Here is a 23,933-nt window from a genome sequence, read left to right as displayed (position 1 = left end):
CTTGCTGCTATTTTTATATCACTTTTTACGACTGAGATTGTAATATGTCTACTTATCTCTGTGGAAACCCAATACTTGTAACTCCCTCCCAAAAATGGAAGTGATTAGCAAAACTAGACACCCGAAATTGACCTCTCTTTTGGCCACTCTTCTGAACTCTTTTTATAGGGGCAGTGTTTAGCGGGCTTTTTTTTTTTTTTTACAAATTACGTTTTTTTTGCCCTTGAGCTGCTTCCTTTACTGCAAAAAAAAAAAAAACATAATAAATACTAATCCGACGTTTAATAATTCTGGCGTTATGCACACCAGTAGAAAATGACAGCGGGCGACAATGTTGCAAGTTTATTTTCTTTTATGTTACTGCGAAACTACACCGTCACCTCCATGCATGCAAAGCGGGTTGGCAAGGGGGAAGGGGGGGGGAGGGGTCAGGATGAAGTGGTACGGAGCGTTCACGATTCGGCCCAAACATTTTAATACACACGAATGGCGGACGCGCTTCATAAACTCCTCCTTCATCAACCCGTCACTTTAATCCATATTGCCGCCGTTCTGCTAATCCCTGGAATTGAGGCTTGTTCTCATATTTCCAGCCCGTTCAGCGCGCATCGCTTTCTCGTTTTCTGCAGTGACTCGACCCGCACCCCGTTTTCTCCGCGGGTGCTGTAATGACGCGGCAGAGTGAGGGAGGGAGGGGGAACTGCGTCATAATTTCAGCGTGACTTTTATCCCCCGCCAGCACACACCACCGTGGAATAATGTCTTTTATCAGGGCGCTGGTATTCGCCCCTTGCTCCCTTCCACCTCTATGACTGTTACCGATAAAAAAAAGTTTACGTTTTTTTATTGGACATCGGCAGTTGAATGAAAAAAAAATGTATATAAAGTTTTTTTTTTTTTTTGCGTGTGCCCCTCCTCCTCTTTCCCGTGTGTGTGTGTGTGTGTGTGTGTGTGGTGGCGCGAGTGTGTGTGTGTGTGTGTGTGTGTGTGTGGTGGCGCGAGTGTGTGTGTGTGTGTGTGTGTGTGTGTGTGTGTGTGTGTGTGTGTGTGTGTGTGTGTGTGTGTGTGTGTGTGTGTGGGGGTGATGTGTGTGTGTGTGTGTGTGTGTGTGTGTGTGTGTGTGTGTGTGTGTGTGTGTGTGTGGTGTGTGTGTGTGTGTGTGTGTGTGTGTGTGTCTGTGTGTGTGTGTGTGTGTGTGTGTGTGTGTGTGTAGTCTCCATTGCCTAAGTCGAAGCAGCTTTGCCCTGAAATCTAATTTGACCTCACCTGATGTGATTCTCTCTCTCTCTCTCTCTCTCTCTCTCTCTCTCTCTCAAGCCCAATGAGAACAAGGTCTTCGCTGATTCCCCGTGCCTTGGTCGGGTGGTCTGGGGAAGGAAGAGCTACAGAGGTGCACGTGAGCCTGGGGGGCGGCGGGGTGAAAGGAAAGAGGAAAAGACGGTTAAGTCTCTCTTTTGAGGCAAAGATGAAGGAAAAAGAAAGGGTTGAAAGAGCCACAGAGGTCACGAGATTCTGTCACCTGACGCAAACAGATTCAAGGACTACTAATGGTTAGAAAAGGTCATAAATTATATAGGTTGAAAAAGTGCAGTAAATAGGATGACTTGAATTTTTTACATCTCAGCTTTGTGTCCTTTAAAATTTGCACATAACCTTTGTTCTATAGGTCAGTAAGATGTCGGTGGTGGCATCATATATATATGCGCGTATGTGCATGTTTGTAGATAGTTAAAAAAAAAAAAAAACATTTCCGTTCTTTGGGGTACTAACTTAAGTGGTGAAGAGTTTCGTGGGATGCAGTGATCTACCAGGCCAAGATGGACAGACGCAGGCACACTGTAGGGGCTTATCAGTACCAAGGCCTTATAATAAGTACACAGCTCCAGACGACACACTAAATGGTACGCGTTAGACCGATGCTCAGCTTTCTCGGCGTGCCTCACCTCGTGACAGACGTGACTTCCTCGCCGGGACACAAGGCGGACACTAACATCCGTGTCACCACGTTTATCCCTTCCCAGGCCTTCAATGGAGAGTATTTCGCAGTCTGTAGTCGCCGTTTGACGTTTGCACGAAGCATCGATCAGATGAACACGGCTTAGTGACACGCCGTCAGTGTCTTCCAATGGATCGCAATAGAACAACAAATCTGTCAACAATATTTTAATTGCAGTTTCCTATCCGTTAGGGAAGCATGAATTTGTTTGCTGCAACCCGAGCCGTTAACAAGTAGTGGCAGCATGAGCCGGGATGTATTTCCTTTGATCCACCTTTGGCAGGTAACTAATGCTCGCCGTTTTGTTGCAGTGGAAATAATTGCCATTATACCTTGTGCATGACACCGCGTTTTGGTGTTTTGAGATTTTCACGGGTTCACGAGTTCATCAATTAATTGTCTCTAATTTGTGTTTCGGTAGTGATACAATATGGCGTGTGTGTGTGTGTGTGTGTGTGTGTGTGTTTCCCGGAAGATCAGTATGGAGTACACCAACATCACAGACAAATGTAGAACGCTCAAAAAGGTCTTTGTTCCGCAGCAGATTAGTAATGGCTGAAGAAGATGAGGATAGTGATGATGATGATAAAGATAGTATATACATAAAGACACCTACATATATACATAAAGAAGATGAGGATAGTGCTGATGATGAGAAAGATGGTAAATACATAAACACACCTATATATCTACATACACACACATATATACATACATACATACATACACCCACGTACATATATACATACTTACATGCTTACATACATACGTACATACTTATATACCTGAATCATATACCCACGATTACATGTAGAAATAACAGCAACACTGACCACCGATTTCTACCGTTGTGAGCGGATTTATGATTTTTTTTTTTTATAATTCATAATTTGAAGAGAATGAAGAGTGACGTGGAAACAATGAAGCGCCTCGCAGATGGAGGCGTGTTCTCCTTCAGTCGCTGGCACGCTGGATCTGGAGGCGGTGTGTTCGCGTGCACAGCCTGGCTTATCATGCCATCGCGAGCATTCGTCAGCCATAAGACTGGGTCGCCGCGAGGACGAGGGTGTCGAGGGGCGGTGATCAGCATGGCACGGCCCCGCGGCTCATCGGCATGCGGGCAGCGGGCTTGTAGTAATCGGCCAGTGATTACATTTGGGGCGTGCGTCGCGTGGCAGCCAGCCGGTGGAAGGTACAGCTCATGCCTCGGCTTCAAGTATCAAGCGGGGGGCGGTGGTACTGCGTCTCGGAGGGGCATACATGACCCAGCGGCGCCCCGGCCCGAGGCGTCTTCACAGCCTGAGTACGTCTGCACGTCTGCATAAGGCCTGTCTACGAGTGGCCAATCGAATCGAGAATTGCTGTGACTTAACTACACGCCACCAACTGACCTTTGATTTGACCACTCTTTACTTTTATGATAGGAGTGCTTAGCGGGCTTTTTTTTTTTCATATATATTTTTGCCCTTGAGCTGCTTCCTTTAATGTAAAAAAAATATATATATATATATATATATATATATATATATATATATATATATATATATATATATATATATATATATATATATATATATATATATATATATATATATATATATATATATATATATATATATATGTGGGAGTTAGTATCGTGCGTGGAGCCCCTTGTTTAAGTCATGGGTAAGTAAGCAGCTATATATCAAAACACTTTCATTTTCATTAACCCACGTGTACAATTTGTACACGGTAAGCGAGTAAAGCTGGGGATGCATGAACTCTGTTAAAAATGCCCGCGAGGGGCCGCGACACGCTACTCGCACGAAAGTGATAAACTTGATATATTTTTATTTGTTCTACGATTCATGGATTAAGCAGAACGCACAACTCAAAAGTAAATGGTGTATTCTTATTTTCAAGTAAACGACACAATACGTCCAAACCTTGCCCCAAAATAAGAAAGATCCCAGTGGTTTACTGCAGCACCGGAAACACAAGAGTAATGACAAATAGTTGAAGGAACCCTCTCCGCTTCATTTTCACCAAAATCTAACCTGCCGGGGACAGACACACTAAGTGATGAAGGAGATCATGAACTGTAAACATTACTGCGGCACACCACACTTAACACTGACCCAGACGTTGATAAAAAATGTGAAGATAGATGATTTAATTTCTGGTTTATTAATGGAAGCTAATTTATAATGAATCAAAACCTGAAATCAGCTAACGTGAAATAATGCTTGCTATTACACCATCACTACCATCACCAACACCATTAGTAACACCACCACCATCACCAACACCACCACCATCACCAACACCACCACCATCACCAACACCACCACCATCACCACCAACACCACCAACACCACTGCCAACAACAGCATAAAAAAAACAGCAACCCGGCATCAGGCCACCTGGCACAAGCCGTGTAAATACGCCAATACACCTGTCAATCAAGTCTCGTTATGATCTATCATTCGGAACACCTGTCACCTGCCTTCTGTGAAAAATATTTTTCTCGAACTATAATTAGCTTTAGATTGAAAGAAAAATCTCTTCAGTCGTATTAGTTTATTGAAGTTTATTTGTGTGTGTGTGTGTGTGTGTGTGTGTGTGTGTGTGTGTGTGTGTGTGTGTGTGTGTGTGTGTGTGTGTGTGTGTGTGTGTGTGTGTGTGTGTGATCATAATCTATTTCAAACTCATTACAATGGCAAACAAAAGGTGCAGTGCCAAATAATATCCGCGTAAACTTGCTTCCTTCCCCTTGAAATACCTTCTTGGAATACCTCGACCAATTTCATTAACTTTTTTTTAATATATGTTTTTACTTTCTAATAATGAACATAAGGGAAACTAAACTCACACACACACACACACACACACACACACACACACACACACACACACACACACACACACACACACACACACACACACACACACACACACACACACACACACACACACACACACACACACACACACACACACACACACACACAAATAAAAATAAAAACATCTTCAGAGTACCAGAAAATTTACAGAGTACAAAAGAGGCGACGACTACAAAAGACTCCCTGTTCATTTATATATATATATATATATATATATATATATATATATATATATATATATATATATATATATATATATATATATATATATATATATATATACTTTTTTTCTGTCTCTCTGGAAGCGCCGCCCCAAAAAGCCTCCACCCATCCACGGCCGCCGCGCCCACCGCCCCGTCACGCGGCTCATCATCACGCGAGACAATCACTTTATGCAAAACACCGACTCGCTAATGACGATGACCAATTAAGGCGGATAACTACACCCACAAATCACGGCGACACACAACGAAGGACATCATCAAAAACTGCCAATACCACCACCACCACCATCACAACCACTATCACCACCACCACTACTACTACAACTACAAAATAATAATAATAATGATAAACACTTCTTCTCCTCTTCCTCCTTTTCCCTTCCTCTTCCTCTTCCTATCCCTCTCCCTCTTCCTCACCCTCTCCCTCTCTCTCTCTTTCTCTCTCTCCGATGACCGGGCCCCGAAGACTTCACCGTTTTGAATATACAGTAAAACACATAACCTTTGTACGCCTGTCACTGCAACGTCGCCTTTCTGCACTGCTTTATTTATTTCCTATAGGTCCTTTCACCTCCCAGCACCTCTCTCTCTCTCTCTCTCTCTCTCTCTCTCTCTCTCTCTCTCTCTCTCTCTCTCTCTCTCTCTCTCTCTCTCTCTCTCTCTCTCTCTCTCTCTCTCTCTCTTCTTTATCATCATCATTCGCTTGATTTCTTTACCATTACGTTTCTTATCTCTTATTGTCTTCCTTTCCACCTCACTTCATTTCCTCCTCCTCCTCCTCCTCCTCCTCCTCCTCCACCTCCTTAACCTAGTATGCGTTTGTGTATTTTCCTTCCACCTTCCTCGCTTATTCCTTTCTTCCTCATCATTTTATATTTGCTAAGTCTCTTTCCTCCTCATCTCATTTCCTTGACTAAATTCTCTGGACGGTTCGCTCCTTTCTTCTTTCTTTCCTTCCTCTTTTTTTCCTTCCTTTCTTTCTTTCTTATCTTCCTTCCTTCCTTTTTCTCTTTATTTATATATTTCTGTCATTGTATTTTCTTTCTTTCTCTTTCCTTTTATTGTTTTTTTCGTTCTTTCCTCCTTTTTCTCCTTCCATCTTTCTATTTTTTCCTTCCTTCCCATCTCTTTTATTTCTTTGTCTCTGTCGTTTTCTTTATTTATTTCCTTCGGTCTTTCTTTCTTTCTCCTTTCTTTATATTCCTTTGTTCTATCCATTCTTTTCTTTCCTTCCCTCATTCTTCCTTTATTTCTTCCTTCTCCCCATCCATCGCTCCTACACCTTCCCCTCATCCTTCATCATCTTATCTCCCTCCTCCTTAGCGCCCTCATCATCGCCATTATTACTTCGCCGCCCCTTCCCCTTCCCCTTCATCGCCTATTCTTCACACTCACTATCACCTCTCTCCTATTACTTACTCCTCCTCCTCCTCCTCCTCCTCCTCCTCCTCTCTCTCACTAATTCACACGCTCACCAGTTAAGTATTGCAAGTATTCCCCTCTCTCATTCTTCATCTTATCTCCTTCCTTCCTTCCTTCTCCCTTCTTTTTATTTATGCTTCTTTTTTTGTTTCGCTGTCTTTCTCTTTTTCCTTCTTTTCTTTCATCCTTTCTTTCTTTCTACTTCTTTCTTTTTTCTTTCCTTCCTTCCTCCACTCCGTCTTTCCTTCCTTTCTCCCCTTTTTTCCCTTTGTTTTTTCCCTCCCTCCTTCCTTTCTTTCTTTCTTTCTTTTGGTCTTTCTTTCATTTTTTTTCCTTCTTTCTTCCCTTCCTTCCTTCCTTCCTTGCTTCCTTCCTGGTTTCCTCCCTTCTTTTCTTTCTTTTCCTTTATTTCCTTTCTTCTTAACCATGACTATACTTCTTCTTTTCCTTTTCCTCTACCTTCCTTCGTGATCCTCAGCCACCACCACCACCATCACCATCACGACCCTCTCTCTCTCTCTCTCTCTCTCTCTCGCCTCGCTATTCCAACCAGTAAGTAAGGGCGACAGTTGCTGGTGAGGTGGGGGGATTAACGCCCTTACCTGCCTCCTCGGGGGTAGGGCGGGGGCAGGAGAGCGCCAATCCACAGTAAATAACACGAGCCAATATCAGCGTTTCGAAGCGGTGAGTCGCCGATATGAGGTAAGCTTCGTAATGAAAAGAAGTAAGAAAATAAGAGGAGAAAAGACACAGGGAAAAAATGGCACGCGAGGAGAAAGATTAGATAGGAAAAAAAAGATAATTCGAAAGGAAAATAGAAGGGGAAAGTAAAAGAGAGGACAAGTTATAGAAAAAATGGCAGAAGAAAGAAAATAGAAGGAAAGGGAAAATGAAAAAATCTACAGTTCATTGGGAAAATAAAAAAAGAAAAGAGAAGCAGAAAAATAGAACGGGAAAATGAAGACAGGGCAAGTGATAGGGACAAAAATGGCACACGAAGAGGAGAGATAAAAAGGAAAAAAAACTATAATTCAATGGGGAAACAAAGACAAGACAAGAGATATGAAACGTAAAAAGTATAATTCGCGAGTAAAATAAGAGAGGACAAGTGATAGAGAAAAAAAAAACTGCGCACGAGGAGAAAGATAAAAGGAAAAAACTACAATTCAAAGGGAAAATAGAAAGTGAAGAAAATAATCGAGCGAGTGTGTATGAGAAACTCCGCTTATTTTTTTACCAGAAATAGAAAACAAAAGATACAAGAAACGGACTTGAAATACACAGAAAATAAACAGAAAATAAACGAGATCTAGATACACCGGCGTGCCCTGGAGACACAACTTTCGTTTTTCATTAGAACAAAAATTAAATCATCGATAGACCAAGTTAAGGACGGAAGCTGAGGAGAAGGAGGAGGAGGAGGAGGAGGAGGATGAAGAGGAGGAGGAGGAGGAGGAGGAGGAGGAGGAGGAGGAGGGGGAAGAGGAGGAGGAGGAGGAGGAGGAGGAGGAGGAGGAGGAGGAGAGGAGGAGGAGGAGAGGAGGAGGAGAAGGAGGAGGAGGAGGAGGAGGAGGAGGAGGAGGAGGAGGAGGAGGAGGAGGAGGAGGAGGAGGAGGAGGAGGAGGAGGAGGAGGAGGAGGAGGAGGAGTAGAAGGAGGAGGATGAGGAGGAGGAGGAGAGAGGAGGAGAGAGAGAGAGAGAGAGAGAGAGAGAGAGAGAGAGAGAGAGAGAGAGAGAGAGAGAGAGAGAGAGAGAGAGAGAGAGAGAGAGAGAGAGAGAGAGAGAGAGAGAGAGAGAGAGAGAGAGAGAGAGAGAGAGAGAGAGATGACTGAGTGGATAAATGAACGGTATGAACTGTGACAAACGAGACAAAAATAAATAAATAGGGTCAGAAAACAAAATTAGTCAAAATACAACAACAACAAAAAAACGCAAAAGAAAAAGAGGTCAAAATACACGCAGAACAATGAAAAATTACTGAAGACAAAAACATGAAAAAAAAACAAGTAAAATAGGATACAAACACAACATGGCACAAGGAAACTCTATGGTTGGTATTTTAAGACACTTTCGCTTCTCACATCATCTATTTCTAAAGGTCAAAGAGGGGGTCAGTCGGGTTCTAATGAGTGTTTCTTCAGGTTGGTGGTACAGAGCAAGGGTCAAACTACCACCAGGGTCATAAAACTACTCCTGGAAATGCCCACAATTCCTACGAAAGCCTTGTCAAATATGTGTTCTTTGGCGCCGAGAAGTCTCATAATACGACCCGATGACTCTCCATTATTGAAACTCCCAAAGTGTGTGTGACTATTTGGTGTGCCGCCCTGACTGACTTTCCTCTGTGTGACGTCAGCAGTAAGAGAGAGGGAGGGAGAGAGGGAGGGAAGGAAGAAGGAAGGGTGGGAGGATTGAGGGACGGCGTAAAGAAGGGAGAGAAGAATGGTGGAATTGAGAGGGGAATGGAAGATTGAGAGAGAGGGAGAGAGAGAGAGAGAGAGAGAGAGAGAGAGAGAGAGAGAGAGAGAGAGAGAGAGAGAGAGAGAGAGAGAGAGAGAGAGAGAGAGAGAGAGAGAGAGAGAGAGAGAGAGAGAATAAGGAAGGGAGGGAAGGAAGAAGGAAGGAATTGAGGGAGGAATTAAGGAAAACTGAGGGAGGGACGACTGAGGGAAGGACGGAGGGAGGGAAGAAGGGAGGGATTGAGGGATGGAGGGATTGAGGGGGGAGAGAAGGAGGTGGGTGTCGACTCGCTAAAGTGAAGCACCCAGCAGCGAGTCTGAACCAGCTAATGAAGCCTCGAGGCGTGATGAAAGCAAGTACCCTCTTGAAGCCCGACTGGCGGCGTGTGTACAGAGGCAAACACTCACGCCCCTGCACACACACACACACACACACACACATTTCCCTCCTCTGGGCATGGGCGTGTGTTCCTAATAGGGCTGCACTTTTTTTCCCTGGGCCACCCCCTAAATTAAGCCCGTTTTCTATGCTAATTCCTTTTCTGCCCGTCCTGCCGCAGCCTCTCCATCTCCTCCCCTAACATCTCCCTTTCCTCCTCTTATTCCCTCCTTTACATGCATTCCTCCCGCGCCTCTTAGTACTCCATCCTTTTAACAGGTGTTCGATGCGCTCCTTTATGTGTGTGTGTTCGTCTGTTACAATGCTGGGAATACTGTTTTTTGGTTTGTTTTGAGTTTTCCTTTTTTCCTCTTTGGTGTTCTTAGTTTTTATTGGTGCTTTACATTCTTTTGCGTTATTTTTTCTTTTGTTTTTCTTTAGTTTTTGTTTTGTTTTGTTTCGGTTAGTATTGCACCCTTTTATATGTCCAATGTTTTCTTTTGTTTCCCGTTCTCTATTACAACTTTCTAAATCTACTCGTTTTTAAGTATCCAATGGTTTATATTTTTTCTTCTGTTCTCTATTGCAGCTCTAAATGGTCTCCTTTTTTTAAATATCCAAAGGCTTCTTTTTTTCCTTTCCTGTTTTCTCTTTTACAACTCTAAATTCAGTCAATGGTTTGTTTTCTTTCCTGTTCTCTATATTAACTTTCTGACCTTTCTCGTTTTTAGGCATTCATTGATTTCTTTTTTTTCTTTTCTGTTTTCTCTTTCGCAGCTCCAAATATCTTCTTTCAGATAACCAATAGTTCATTTTTTCTGGCCTGTTCCTTAGATTAATATTCTGACTTTACTCGTTTTTAGGTATTCACTGGTTTCTTGTATTTCTCCTGTTTTTTTTTTTTGTAACTTGTAATCTCGTCGTTTAGATATGCAATGTTTTTTCCCCTTCCCGTTATCCAATGTAATTATAAATGTATTCGTCTTTTTTTAGGTATCCGATGGTGTCTTTTCCCTATTCTCTACTAAATTCACCTATCTTAAACACGCAATGACTCCTTTTTGTTCCTGGTGTTAACTCAAACCATTTCGTCTTTTTTTTCATGTACGTATCAAATGGTGTCTTTTCCCATTCTCTACTAAATTTACCTGTTTCAAACACCCAATGATTCCTTTTTGTTCCTGGTGTTAACTCAAATCTAATCGCCTTTTTTTAGGAATCTGATGGTATCTTTCATTTGCCTCTCCACTTTATTCCTTTCTTTTTCAAATTCATCTGCTTCTCTTCACGCTATGCTTTCTATACCTCCCTTTCACCTGCCTTCCTTTATTCTAAGCTTCCCTTCATCTCTTTCATTCCCCTCCCTCTCAGTCTACCCTTCTCTTCCTCCCTTTTATCTGCCTCCCTTCCCTATCTTCCTCCTCGTCTACCCCATCATCTACTGCACTTGAAAACCAACATATTAACCGGTCCTTCATCCCCCTTTTCCTCGCAAGCTCTTTACATAGTTCCCATCAACACTTCCTGCGCCTGCCTGCCCATCTACACCTCCTCCCAACCCCTTCATTAACTATCTACACTTTCCCTTCACAACATCTTCCTTCTGGTCAATCTACACCTCTCCATAACCTTCCCATCAACCCCACCACGTCCCTTTCACAGCATTCCCATCATCCGCCATTCAACATCCCATCCTCCACGTCCTTCTATAATCTCGATCTTCCCTTTCCTTCCTTCCTTTTCCGTTTCCCATCACTATCTTGTCCCTCTACACCTCCCCATTACAGCCTTCCCATCACCCATCCCTCCTCCTTGTACTTTTGCATCCTCTCCCCTTCACAAATTTCCCATCATCTGCCTTTCCATCCTTCTTTGTCCTTCAACATCTCCCCCTTCACCTATTTCCCATCCTCCCCTGATTCTCTCTATACCTCCCTTTTAAACATTCTCCCTCCACTCCTTGTCCTTTTGCATCCTCTCCCTTCCCCGCACCCTCATTCTCCTTTCACCCATCCTCCTCCTCTCCCCCCTCATTCCCTTCGTCATCACCATCATCAGCAGTTTCCCCTCGTGCTTCCCTCCTTATCCTTCTACATCTACACCCTCTTCCCCTCTGAACATCTACCGCCTTCCGTCATTTCCGTCACCATCATCAGCAGTTTCCCCTCGTGCTTCCCTTCTTATCCTTCTACACCACTATCCTCTTCCCCTCATTCCCCTCTAAGTCCCCCCTCATTCCCCTCGCCATCGCCATCACCAGCAGCCTCCCCTCGTCCTTCCCTCCTTCCTTCTACACCACTACCCTCTTCCCCTCATTCCCCTCTAAACCCCTCCTCCTCTCTCCCCTCATTCCCCTCAAAACCCCTCCTCCTCTCTCCCCTCATTCCCCTCTAAACCCCTCCTCCTCTCTCCCCTCATTCCCCTCTAAACCCCTCCTCCTCTCTCCCCTCATTCCCCTCTAAACCCCTCCTCCTCTCTCCCCTCATTCCCCTCTGAACCCCTCCTCCTCTCTCCCCTTATTCCCTTCTAACCCCCTCCTCCTCTCTCCCTCATTCCCTCTAAACCCTCCTCCTCCCTCCCTCATTCCCTCTAAACCTCCTCCTCTCCCCTCATTCCCCTCTAAACCCCTCCTCCTCTCTCCCCTCATTCCCCTCTAAGCCCCTCCTCCTCTCTCCCCACATTTCCCTCTGCACCGCTCCTTCCCTCATTCCCCTCGCCATCACCATCACCAGCAGCCTCCCCTCGTCCTTCCCTTCATCCCGGACAAGCCTTACTCAGCCTTAGTTCGCCTCTCCCTTTACGAGCACGGCGACGGCGAGGAGAGGAAATCCGGCCTTCAACGTAACGCGTGGTGATGTTCCGCAGCGCCACGGCCGAACGGGGCAAGAATTCGGGATGTATTTAAACTCTCGCCATAACGGAGGTGGAGTTTCCGTGAGGCGGGGCACATTAAGGGCGCCGGCCCGTGTGTTCCCCGAGGAAAAATGGATCTTACGGCGTCATCTCCCTCCCTCTCTCCCTCTCCCTCGTCTCCTCTCTCCCTCCTCCTCCTCCTCCTCCTCCTTCTCCTGCCACTTTCCATCACCCCCTCCTCCTCCTCCTTTTACCTCTTCCTCCTCCTCCTTCGCTACTGCCTCGTCCCAGGGTAGATAAAGTTTGTAGGCAAATGAGAGAGAGAGAGAGAGAGAGAGAGAGAGAGAGAGAGAGAGAGAGAGAGAGAGAGAGAGAGAGAGAGAGAGAGAGAGAGAGAGAGAGAGAGAGAGAGAGAGAGAGAGAGAGAGAGAGAGAGAGAGAGAGAGAGAGAGAGAGAGAGAGAGAGAGAGAGAGAGTGTGTGTGTGTGTGTGTGTGTGTGTGTGTGTGTGTGTGTGTGTACGTAGTTACTTTTCAGAGACAATGCTTCTCCTCAACCCTTAACACATCAAGCAAAACCCCACATCATATCACCTCCACACCAAACCACACCCCGCCATACCACATCATACCACATTATACTACGCCACATCACATCAAACCGCATATCACACATTACCGCACCACATGTACATTACACCATACACCCACCACACCACGCAATAGAACACCACACCACACCATATCATACCATACCCTACCACATCACAAAGAAAGTCTCATGACGCAATACAGAGAGAGTGCGGGAGAGAGAGAAAGAAAGAGCACACCCAGACGAGGGCACTGAGAGACGCACACACCTAAAAGAACAGAAATCGTCCAGGAAAACAAAACACAACAACTCAACACAACGCCTCGCCTGTCCAGAAAAAACAAAACAACACAAGAATAAACAAAATAAACAAAATAAAGAGAATACACAAAACAGAAATAACCTAACCCAACCTAACACCTAACACAACATAACGCAGCCCAACCCAACCTAACCCAACATAACACCACATAGCACAACACCACAGCACACCATACCACGTAACACAACACAACACAGCGCCTCGCCTTCAGAATAAACAAAAACTCACGAGCGCGGGTCCTTGTGGGCGGGGAGGCGAGAGACCAAACGGCCCCGGCGCCCATTACTCCTTCGCGTTGCTCGTTTTTGTGCAGTAATTAAGACAGTTTTCCCTCCCCCCGCGACAGGTAATTCCAGGTATAATTATTCCTCGGCGACGGAAAAAAATCTTGTAAACCGGCCAGGTGACGCTCGACGGGAGGCGCTCAGGTGTGGAGGACGCCCTGAGCAACCTCCCCTTCCTCCTCCTCCTCCTCCCGCTTATTTCCCTGCTCCTCCTTCCGTCTTTCATTGCTTCATCTTTGCATTATCCTCCTCCTACCGCTCTTTCGTTTCCTTCACCTTTTTCTTCTCTTCTTTCACTTGCTTATCCGACGCCTCCTCCTCTTTCTCTTCTCCTCCTAATAAAGACTCATTGCTTTCTTTTCGCTTCTGAGTCTCCTTCACCTTCGTCTTCTCTTTATTACTCTCCTTCTACTTTTCCTCTTCCTCCACTTGCTTATCCTTCTCCTCCTCCTCCTCCTCCTTCTCTTTCTTTATATCAACCTCCTCACGCCGCCTTTCATTGCTTCATCTTTGTATTCTCATTTTTCTCTTGCTTTTCGTTCTCCTATACCTTCGTCATTTCTCCTTTCTTCCCCTCCTTCTCCTCTTCTTCTTTCTCCTCTTCCTCCTTCTTCTCTTTCCCTTTCTCCTACTAATAAAGCTTTCCTTGCCCTCTTGCTTCTCATTCTTCTTCACCTCCGTCTTCTCTTCACTATTCTCCTCCTACTCTTTCTCTTCTTTCTCATGTTTATCCTTCTCATCCTCCTCCTCCTCTTTCAATTCCTCCTACATCTGCTGCCTTTAGTTGTCTTCTCTTTGTATTCCCATCTCCTTTACCTTTGTCTTTTCTTCTCTCTTCTTCTCTTTCTCTTTCTTCTTCTATTACTCTTCCTTCTCCTCCTCCGCCTCTTTCTCTTTGCATTCTCCTCTTTCTACTAATCCGTCTCCATCACCTCTGTCTTCTCTTTTCCTTCCTCTTCCTCCTCCTCCTCCTCCTCCTCTTCCCCACTTTTTTGTTCTTGCTTTTGTTCTCGTTCTTCATCTTCTTTTTCTTATTCTTCCTCCGTCTTCGTCTCCGCCTCCCCTCCTCTCCACCTCCTCCTCCTCCTTCTCCCTTTCACCCTTCTCCTCTGACATAAATGACTTCCTCTGCCCACTTCATTATTGGTTTTTAAGTGCAAGGAGCTGGGAAAGGGAGGGAAGGAGGGAGGGAGGCAGGGAGTGAGGGAGGGATTAAGGAGAAAGCGAATGTAGGTGTGAGGAGGAGGGAGGGAGAGGATGAAGTCTTGGTGAGTGAAGGAAAGACCAAAGGGGGAGGAGGAGGAGGAGGAGGAGGAGCGACATGGGAACAGATGTGAGAGGAAGGAGATGAGATGCGATTTGACGAACGAAAACACAGACAAAGAGAAGGTGACAAAAATACAGTGAGACACGAGAGAGAGAGAGAGAGAGAGAGAGAGAGAGAGAGAGAGAGAGAGAGAGAGAGAGAGAGAGAGAGAGAGAGAGAGAGAGAGAGAGAGAGAGAGAGAGAGAGAGAGAGAGAGAGAGAGAGAGAGAGAGAGAGAGAGAGAGAGAGAGAGAGAGAGAGAGAGCGTGGGAGGAGGAGGAGGGGAAAGAGGGAGGGGTGAAGAGGAAAAGTAAGGAGGAAGGAAGTAGAGGAAGAATGAGGTGAAGTAATAAGGGAGGCATTCGTTGAGGCAAGAGGTGGAGGAAAGGGTGTAGCTATGGAGGGAGAGGAAGAGGAAGAAGAAAGTGAAAGGAGAATGAAGGAGGCACAAGAGGAGAAGGAGGTGGAGGAGGGACGGATAGGGAAATATGGAAACATGGAAATGCAGGCAACAGAAAGCCTATCGGCTCATTATGAGGTCGCCCGCTTTGGTGATTTAATCTGCTCGACCGCTACTTGGGGCTTGAGGAGCAGATGAAAGCACCTCGATACTGAGGAGCAGATGAAAGCACCTCGTTATTCAGTTTACTCCCGACGCAGCGAAATGACGGTCGATTCTATATTTGAAGGAGTTGATGGTATTCGCATTTACTGCTTCTGAGGGAAGATTGTTCCAGTGGCGGATGACTCGGTTTGAAAAAAAACTCCTTCCAATGTTTATGTTACATCGACTCGACTGAATGGGTAAACCTTTATTTCTAGTTCTTGAGTTGGTTTTCAGTTCAAAGAATGTGGAGTAATCGACGTTATTGAACTTTTTCAGATACTTGAAGACTTGAATCATATCCCCTCGTAGGCGTCATTTTCTCCAATGTAAAGAGATTGAGTCGCTTGAGTCGTTCCTCGTACGGTTGAGCCCTGAAGGTTGGAATCATCTTTGTGGCGCGTCGTTGAATTCTTTCCAGTAAAGCAATGTCCTTTCTGTAATTAGGAGACCAGAACTGTACTGCATACTCGAGGTGCGGTCTTACTATGGAATTATACAAGGATAGCATCACGTCTGGTGTCTTACACTCGAAGTTCCTCGCTATGAACCCGAGCATAGCGTTGGCTTTGTTGTATGCTTTTTTACAGTGATTCGCGTGTTTCAGGTCACTGCTGATAGTGACTCCAAGATCCTTTTCCTCCTGCATCGCCTGCAGAGGTCTCCCATTCATGATGTATGTGTGGTTACTATTTGGGGACCCAATGTGCATGACTTTGCATTTGTCAACATTAAAAGACATTTGCCATTTTTTCGAGGAGGAGGGAGGGTTGGGAGGTGGAGAAGGGTTGGGTAGGGAGGAGGAGGGAAAGGAAGAGGAAAAATAAAGTGGGAATAAGGAAGACGTAGTATATTTAGAGGAGGAAGAGGAGGAGGAGGAGGAGGGGGAGGAGGAGACTGAAGTGAAGGGGCGGCGAAGGGAAGGGAATATTTTTTCGATAAGGAGATTAAGACGAAGCTGAGCACAACCACTTCATTTACTTGAGCACACACACACACACACACACACACACACACACACACACACACACACACACACACACGATTCTTGGAACATTTGGTTTAAGCTCTTTTCAGCTCTCACCTTTGATCTCTATTTAAACGCAAAAGAAAACACTATCAAAACATATGGCCCTTCAAAGAGGCGGGTTGATTGAGTTAGGTTTTGATTATCATTATTATTACTATTATTATCATTATTATTATTATTATTATTATTATTATTATTATTATTATTATTATTATTATTATTATTATTATTATTATTATTATTATTATTATTATTATTATTTGTATCTCTATTTTTCATCACTAAAACTAAAAGACAGCGAATCACCATGAATCCAAGTCGCAATGCGATTAACGATTCTTTGGTGTGTTCGTGCAATAAGGGAGAAAATTATTAAACAATGATAAGCAATGGAATAACAAAGAAAAGCCAGTGTCCCCATCAGAGGCAAGGCACAACAATCGAGCTAAACGGACCATTTATCTATAACTGACGCCGTGTGTCCGCCGCCAACCCTCGGACAGCTCACCCTCATGCTACTATGTTCAAGTTTTTGCAGTCATCATGGTGGTAGTTTGACAAGGTATCTGTACCATGAACGTGATAAAAACGCTCATGAAAACCTGATTATCCCGTCTTCGGCCTTTGGAAAGAGTTGATGTGAGAGGCCCAAGGGTGTGAGAGGCACGAGGAACACTCCTGCCCGGGCTGCAGCCCCGCCGCTGGCTGATTACTTCAGCGGTCCGATGTCGGTTGGACTGACACGCGGCAGTGGGTCCTCCTGGCAGGCACCCCCTTTGCCGTGGCCGAGGTGGCCTTTGCTGTCGCGTGTAGTCTTGACGCTGACTCACCTAAACACTCCTGTATGACGCTGGCGGGGTCTTCATTAAGTCTGCTCTCACGCGTCCACCCCAGACGGTCCAGGGTCATAAGGACATAGAGGGGCAGGCGCAGGTGGCGGTGCCTGGCGTGGTGCCTGCAGGGCGTGGCCGAACACTTGCGACTGGGCAGGAAGGAGAGGGGATGGCCGCTATCGTCAGCCTGGGAGGCGATGCCGGGCACAACGTTGAGCGTGCCCGGGTAAGAGGCGGGGGTGAGAACCCACACCACGATAGTAAAGACCACCACGAAAAACAGCGTGGCGGCGTACAGCCCCGTGAGCCACTTGATGCCCATCGCGTTGAACACCGTGGTCTGCAACCAGCCCAAGACGAGCGTCATGGCAGACGACAGTGACGCCGTTATGCCGATGGCTGCCGCCGCTGCCACGCCGCTGCCGGCCAGGCATATCAGATGCTGGTTGGCCCACATGTCAAACATGGTCTGCCCGAGAATGAGTGACGCCTCGACCCAAAATTGTTCGTGAGTCAGCATGTGGTGGCCGGTCTGCAGGATACGGAGCCACACGCCCATGAAGCCCAGCCAGCGCAGCACCATGGCGTAGGTCAACACCTGGGCGTTGAAACGCGCCCGCGTCTCCAAGTCGACGCGCTGCATGTACAGGAAGGTGAAAAAGAAACACACCACCCCCGCCACGCCTCGCCCGAAAGCCACCTCTGTCGCCACCTGTGCCGGGCTGTCGTTGTAGACACGCGAGAACACCTCCAGCTCGCTGAAGCAGCAGTACACGGCCTTCACCACCACCATTGTGGCCACCATCAGCCAGTAGGCCGGCGGACACACCAGCTGTGATCTCATCACTGAAATAAGGCAGATTGACCGGAGTTTTATGGCAGTGGTGGTCTCTGACGGCATCCCCCCGTGTGCCAGCTCCCTGTGTGCGCACATGGCGTGTACGTACCAACAAAAAATAATGAAGATCGCGGGAAAAAAGATGCGGAGCGCGGCGTTGTGCAGGAGGGTGTCGGCGAGGTTGTCGTGCAGCTTGCCGAAGAGCCAGTAGTGCCAGTAGTAGGCGAGCGTCGGCACGAAGCAGCGCTCGCACGCCACAACCGTGAAGATGATGATGGTCTGCTGCGGCGAGTAGATGGTGAGGGCGAGGATCGGGAAGGCCATGAACCACGCCATGAGGTGGCCGGCCTCCGCTACCATGCGGCCCCACAGTAGGAACCACACGTTCCTTAGTTTCACGCCGAACGCAAAGAGAAAGTCTCCGCCTACGGCGAACACGCCTCCCAAGACGCCGACACTGATGGGGACGTGCAGGCCCTTGCTCTTCATGAACACCGCGAGGAACCCCAGAAGTCCAGGGAACTCGGCGGCGCTCCCGAGGAGGAAGTCCGCCATGGAACTCATGGAAACGTGTGCCCGCACGGTGGCACTGATGGCCGCGTAATCCGGGAGGGTGAAGCTTGTCAGCACGAGGAGGCCGGCCAGCAGGCAGCCCACACTGAGCTCCGACACCATGTTCACCGCAATGATACTTGTATCGTGTTTATTTTAATAACTTATCAATGTTATTGTTCTTTGAAATTCTTGATTCTCAGGCAGCAAGATATTTCCAGCTGAGCCTCTCCACACAAAACAAACTACCTCCACGTAAAAAAAAAAAATAGATGCATGTTAAACGCTGCAACACAAAACCATGATGATAGATTTCCAGAATTACTTGCGTGAGTCATAGCCGCTTCAACTGCCCGAGTCATATTTAGGAAAGAATGAGGAAGAAATGAACCCAATAACCACAGACAGAAAAACGACAGCAGATTAACGGAATGGCATCGGGAAGACCGGATGGAAGGACCACACCAGAACACCCGGCTGGGCACGCAGGGACGTCGACCACATGAACATAGGAGATGAAGTGACAAAAGTTAATGTGGTTCACTGGATCAGCCGCGTCATGGACCACACACGCCTCTCACCAGCGCCCCTCACAGGAACACAAACGCCGCTTGCACCATCGTCACCCGCAACACAGCGCCGCACACGACTGATGCGATGGTTCACTTTGCAGTTTTCCGAGCGTTCAACATATCAATCAGCAAGGCGGGATAATAAAAACCAGAAATATAATGGTAAAAATATAGCTACGCCGGCCCCCTAAACAGGAAATCGCATACCTTTACCTGAAGAAGGGGATTATTAGCACACACACACACACACACACACACACACACACACACACACACACACACACACAGGCTTATGACCAATGAATAAACCATTTATTATTATTATAACTATTATTGTCACACACACGCAACCTCCCCCCCACACACAACCCCCTCCTATACACACACAACCCTCCCCCCACACGCACACACTCCACACACACACAAAACCCCCTCCCCACAGGATCGGGCACGTTGATGAATATTATAATAGCTAAGAACAAACTCGGATAATAATGAGGCCGCTGCACACTTTCTCGTTTACGCACTCCGGGACACCATTCCTCGCGGCACTTTGCGGGAGACTCCGGAGCGAGGCCTTGGGCGGGGCGGAGTTTACGGCCGCGGGGCGCACACCTGCCTTACTTAACCTGCGACTTTTACGACTCACCTGTGTCTCGGGGCGGCGTCGCGTTGTGTGCCTCTCCGTTACACCTGGCGCGTCGGTAACCTGAAAATAAGATAAAAAGTACTTTATTATTGCCGAATCGAAGATGATATTGGAGATGATAGAGATGGATGGAAAAAGGTGTTGGATAAATGAAGAGGAGGGGAGGAGGGGAGGGGAGAAGAGGACAGAGGAGGAGGATGTGTTCAAGAAACAAGTGATAGCGTGGGAGGATGTGGGAGGATGGAGCAAGGCTGTGGCCGGGGTGGGGACGGGGTGGGGACGGGGTGGGGACGGGGTATGGGCGGGGTGGGGACGGGGTATGGCCGGGGTGGGGACGAGGTGGGGACGGGGTGGGGACGGAATAGGGACGGGGTGGGGACGGGGTGGGGACGGGGTATGGACAGGGTGGGAACGGGGTGGGGACGGGGTAGGGACGGAGTGGGGACGGTGTGGGGACGGGAAGGGCAGTGAGTTAGTCCGTAATAAAACTAAGAGGAATAGAAAATAGCAATAAACCCGCAAAAAATACAAACTCGAGTAGGCGTGTTTATTGAATGCTCTCTTAAAGCTTCTCGGAAAAGCTGATCAGTCTTTAAATAGGAGGCGCGTCCTTTCGTTTCCAGGCGTTCTCTGGTGCTGACGTCGATAGTGGTTTTTTTTTCTAATTTTTTCGTTATTTAAACCCACGAGATGACCTTCACTCTGCATTACACTTAGCCGGTTAAGGCTTTGCCCACACACACACACACACACACACACACACACACGAACACACACACACTTAAATGGCGTTTAGCTGCAGCATCCTCGACCACATCCTCGTGAAGGGTCGGTCGCCGCTGCTGGGAGAACGGTAACTCTCGTGTCTTTGGGAGGCTGTGGATCAGATGGCGGCGAGAAAAGTGAAGCAGGTGGCGGCGTGGGCGGATAGGGGACGGGGGGTGGGGTGGGGTGGGGCGGGGGGGCAAGGAAGTGGTGGGGATGGGGAGGAGTGTGGCGTGGGAGGGGCAATGAGGTGATCTCTTCCCATTACATTATGTTTCTTAATCCCCCAGAGTGCCTTGGCAAGTTATTCTCCTTCCCCCTACCCCCCTCCTGCCCCCTCCTTGCCTGGCTGCCAGATACTCATCACAACTTCGTTAATCTTGTTATTTATGCCTGTCTGAACGGGTCTGTCGGTGGAGTGAAGGGAGCAAAGGAGGAGAGGGAGAGAGAGCAGTGAAGGCTGGTAGAGGAGGATGAGGCAGAGGTGGATGAGTGAAGAGGAGTAATAAGAATGAAGAGAGAGAAGTGGAGAGAGGGAGAGGGACGGTACTGAAGGATGGAGAAAGTGAAGAAAAGAATAGAGGTTGGTAGAGGAAAATGAGAAAAGGGATGAATGAGTAATGAGGAGTAAGGCTGAAGAGAGAGAAGAAAAGAGAGGGAGACGGACAGTACCGAAGAATGGAGAAAGTGAGGAAAAGAATAGAGGTTGGTAGAGGAAAATGAGAAAAGAGAGGGAGACGGACAGTACCGAAGAATGGAGAAAGTGAGGAAAAGAATAGAGGTTGGTAGAGGAAAATGAGAAAAGGGATGAATGAGTAATGAGGAGTAAAGGAGTAAAGGATGAAGAGAGCGCGTGATGAGGAGAGAGGACAGAGGGAAGAAGAGGAAGAAAGCAGAACCCTCTCCCATTAACTTTACTCAGTGCACCAAATAGTTCACTTTGCTAGTTTGTCTTCCCTTGTCTTCCCCTTCCTCGTCTTAATTTCTTTCCTTCTTCCTTCGCAGCTGAGGCTCTGGAGGCGCCACTGCTGCAGGGCGCCGAGGACTCCTACTCCCTGCTGGACTACGTGACCCTCAACTGCTCCTCCCTCAACACGGAGTACAGGCCGGAGCTCACCTGGCTCATCAACGGCCACCCCGCCAACCAGGTGAGCGGGGGGGTGGGGGAAGAGTGTCTTAGGTGTGAGGGTGTGAAGGAAAGTGTGAGGGAGTGTAAGAGTATGAGGGAGTGTGTAGGAGTGAGGGAGTATAAGGGGAGTGAATGGGGGAAGGGATTGTGTGAGTGTGTGATAGAGGGTGTGAGAAAGGGTGTGTGTGTGTGGGTGGGTGAGGGAATATAATTTAACGGTGCAGTGTGTGTGTGTGTGTGTGTGTGTGTGTGAATGAGAGAAAACAGGGAAACAGAGACTTATTATAACACACACACACACACACACACACACACACACACACACACACACGAGCACAAGACAAAACGGTTTCATTACGTGTGAGGCATCGCTTGTTTTGCGCGGAGCAGGCAAACACCTCACCGCCCTGCCAGGTGAAACACACACAAACGCACACACACACACACACGGGTGGAACACTGACACAACTACCACCATCACCACAATCACCACCACCATCACTACCACAGCGATCACCACCATTTCATCGCCAATCCACGACATCTCCCCCTCTCTCCCCCCTCTTTTATACCTACAACATTAACCTTATGACCACCTCTCTTCAACACCTAACACCTCTACCACTACTATAATCACAACTATCATTAAATCACCACCCACACCACTAACATGATCCCCACTACAATTAACAAAACGTCACTATCATCATCAGCATCCCCTCCACAACACCACTATTCATTGATTGCAACACCATAGCCACAGCACCACCCATAGCAATCCTTCACCATCATCACCCCTAATGCCACCATTCATCCCTTGGATCACTATATCAACACCACCCTGACATGTAGTCCTATACCAGCACAACCCTAACACCACCATTCATCCCTTGCAACATCATAGTCACACCATCACTCTTAAAAATCTTACACCATTCCATCACCATCACCACCATTCATCCCTTGTAACATCATAGTCACACCATCACTCTTAAAAATCTTACACCATTTTATCACCATCGCCACCACTAACACCACCATTCATCCCTTGGAACACCACAGCCACATCATCAATCTTAACAATCCTACACCATCACCATCACCATCGTCCTAACACCACTAGTCATTACCACTTACATTGTACAACACACTTAACAATCCAGTATCATCACCATCACCCCTTCCCCAACACCAAATTTCATACCTTGCAACACTACCCATATCACTCCCCACGAACACTTTTTTTTTTTTTTTACAACAAAGGAGACAGCTAAAGGGCACAAAAAAAGGAAACAATAATATAAAAAGCCCGCTACTCGCTGCTCTCAAAAAGAATTCAAAGAGGTGGCTGAAAGAGGGGTCAATCTCGGGAGGAGAGGTGTCCTGATACCCTCCTTTTGAAAGAGTTCAAGTCGTAGGCAGGAGGAAATACAAATGAAGGAAGATTGTTCCAGAGTTTACCAGCGTGAGGGATGAAAGAGTGAAGATGCTGGTTAACTCGTGCGTAAGGGATATGGATAGCATAGGGATGAGCATGAGTAGAAAGTCGTGTGCAGCGGGGCTGCGGGAGGGGGGGAGGCATGCAGTTAGCAAGTTCAGAGGAGCAGTCAGCGTGAAAATAACGATAGAAGATAGAAAGAGAGGCAACATGGCGGCGGAATTTAAGAGGTAGAAGACTATCAGTAAGAGGAGAGCTGATGAGACGAAGAGCCTTTGACTCCACTCTGTCCAGGAGAGCTGTGTGAGTGGATCCCCCCCACACGTGAGATGCATACTCCATACGAGGGCGGACAAGGCCCCTGTATTTGGATAGTGACTGTGCGGGGGAGAAGTACTGGTGGACACGATACAGAACGCCCAACCTCGAGGAAGCTGATTTACTGAGAGAGGAGATGTGAAGTTTCCAGTTAGGATTTTGAGTTAAGGATAGACCGAGGATATCTAGTGTTGAAGATGGTGACAGCAGAGTGTTGACGAAGAATAGGGGATAGGTGTTTGGAAGATTGCGTCGAGTTGATAGGTGGAGAAATTGGGTTTTTGAGGCATTGAAGGACACAAGGTTCCTTTTACCCCAGTCGGAAATGATAGTAAGGTCTGAGGTTGAGCGTTCTGCAGCCTCCAGCCTGGAGTCATGTAATTCCTGTTGAGAGGGTCTTCTGTTGAAAGAAGTTGAATAATGCAGAGTGGAGTCATCAGCGTATGAGTGGATAGGACAGTTTGTTATGGAAAGAAGATCATTGATGA

General features: G+C 46.9%; 1 protein-coding gene across 1 annotated transcript in view; it reads left to right on the top strand.

The window, feature by feature from the left end:
- LOC127010457 (uncharacterized) overlaps positions 1-23,933 on the top strand; it is a 101,790-nt gene that overhangs the window by 73,389 nt on the left and 4,468 nt on the right. The window contains exon 3 of the mRNA XM_050884652.1: positions 21,566-21,708. Coding sequence (XP_050740609.1) covers positions 21,566-21,708 — 143 coding nt within the window. The remainder of the gene's footprint in view (positions 1-21,565; positions 21,709-23,933) is intronic.

This window comes from Eriocheir sinensis, chromosome 43, assembly GCF_024679095.1.
Source record: "Eriocheir sinensis breed Jianghai 21 chromosome 43, ASM2467909v1, whole genome shotgun sequence".
NCBI classification, from domain to species: Eukaryota; Metazoa; Arthropoda; class Malacostraca; order Decapoda; family Varunidae; genus Eriocheir; species Eriocheir sinensis.
The sequence above is the reverse complement of the archived record's forward strand: the minus strand, read 5'-3'. Positions and strand labels throughout refer to the sequence as shown.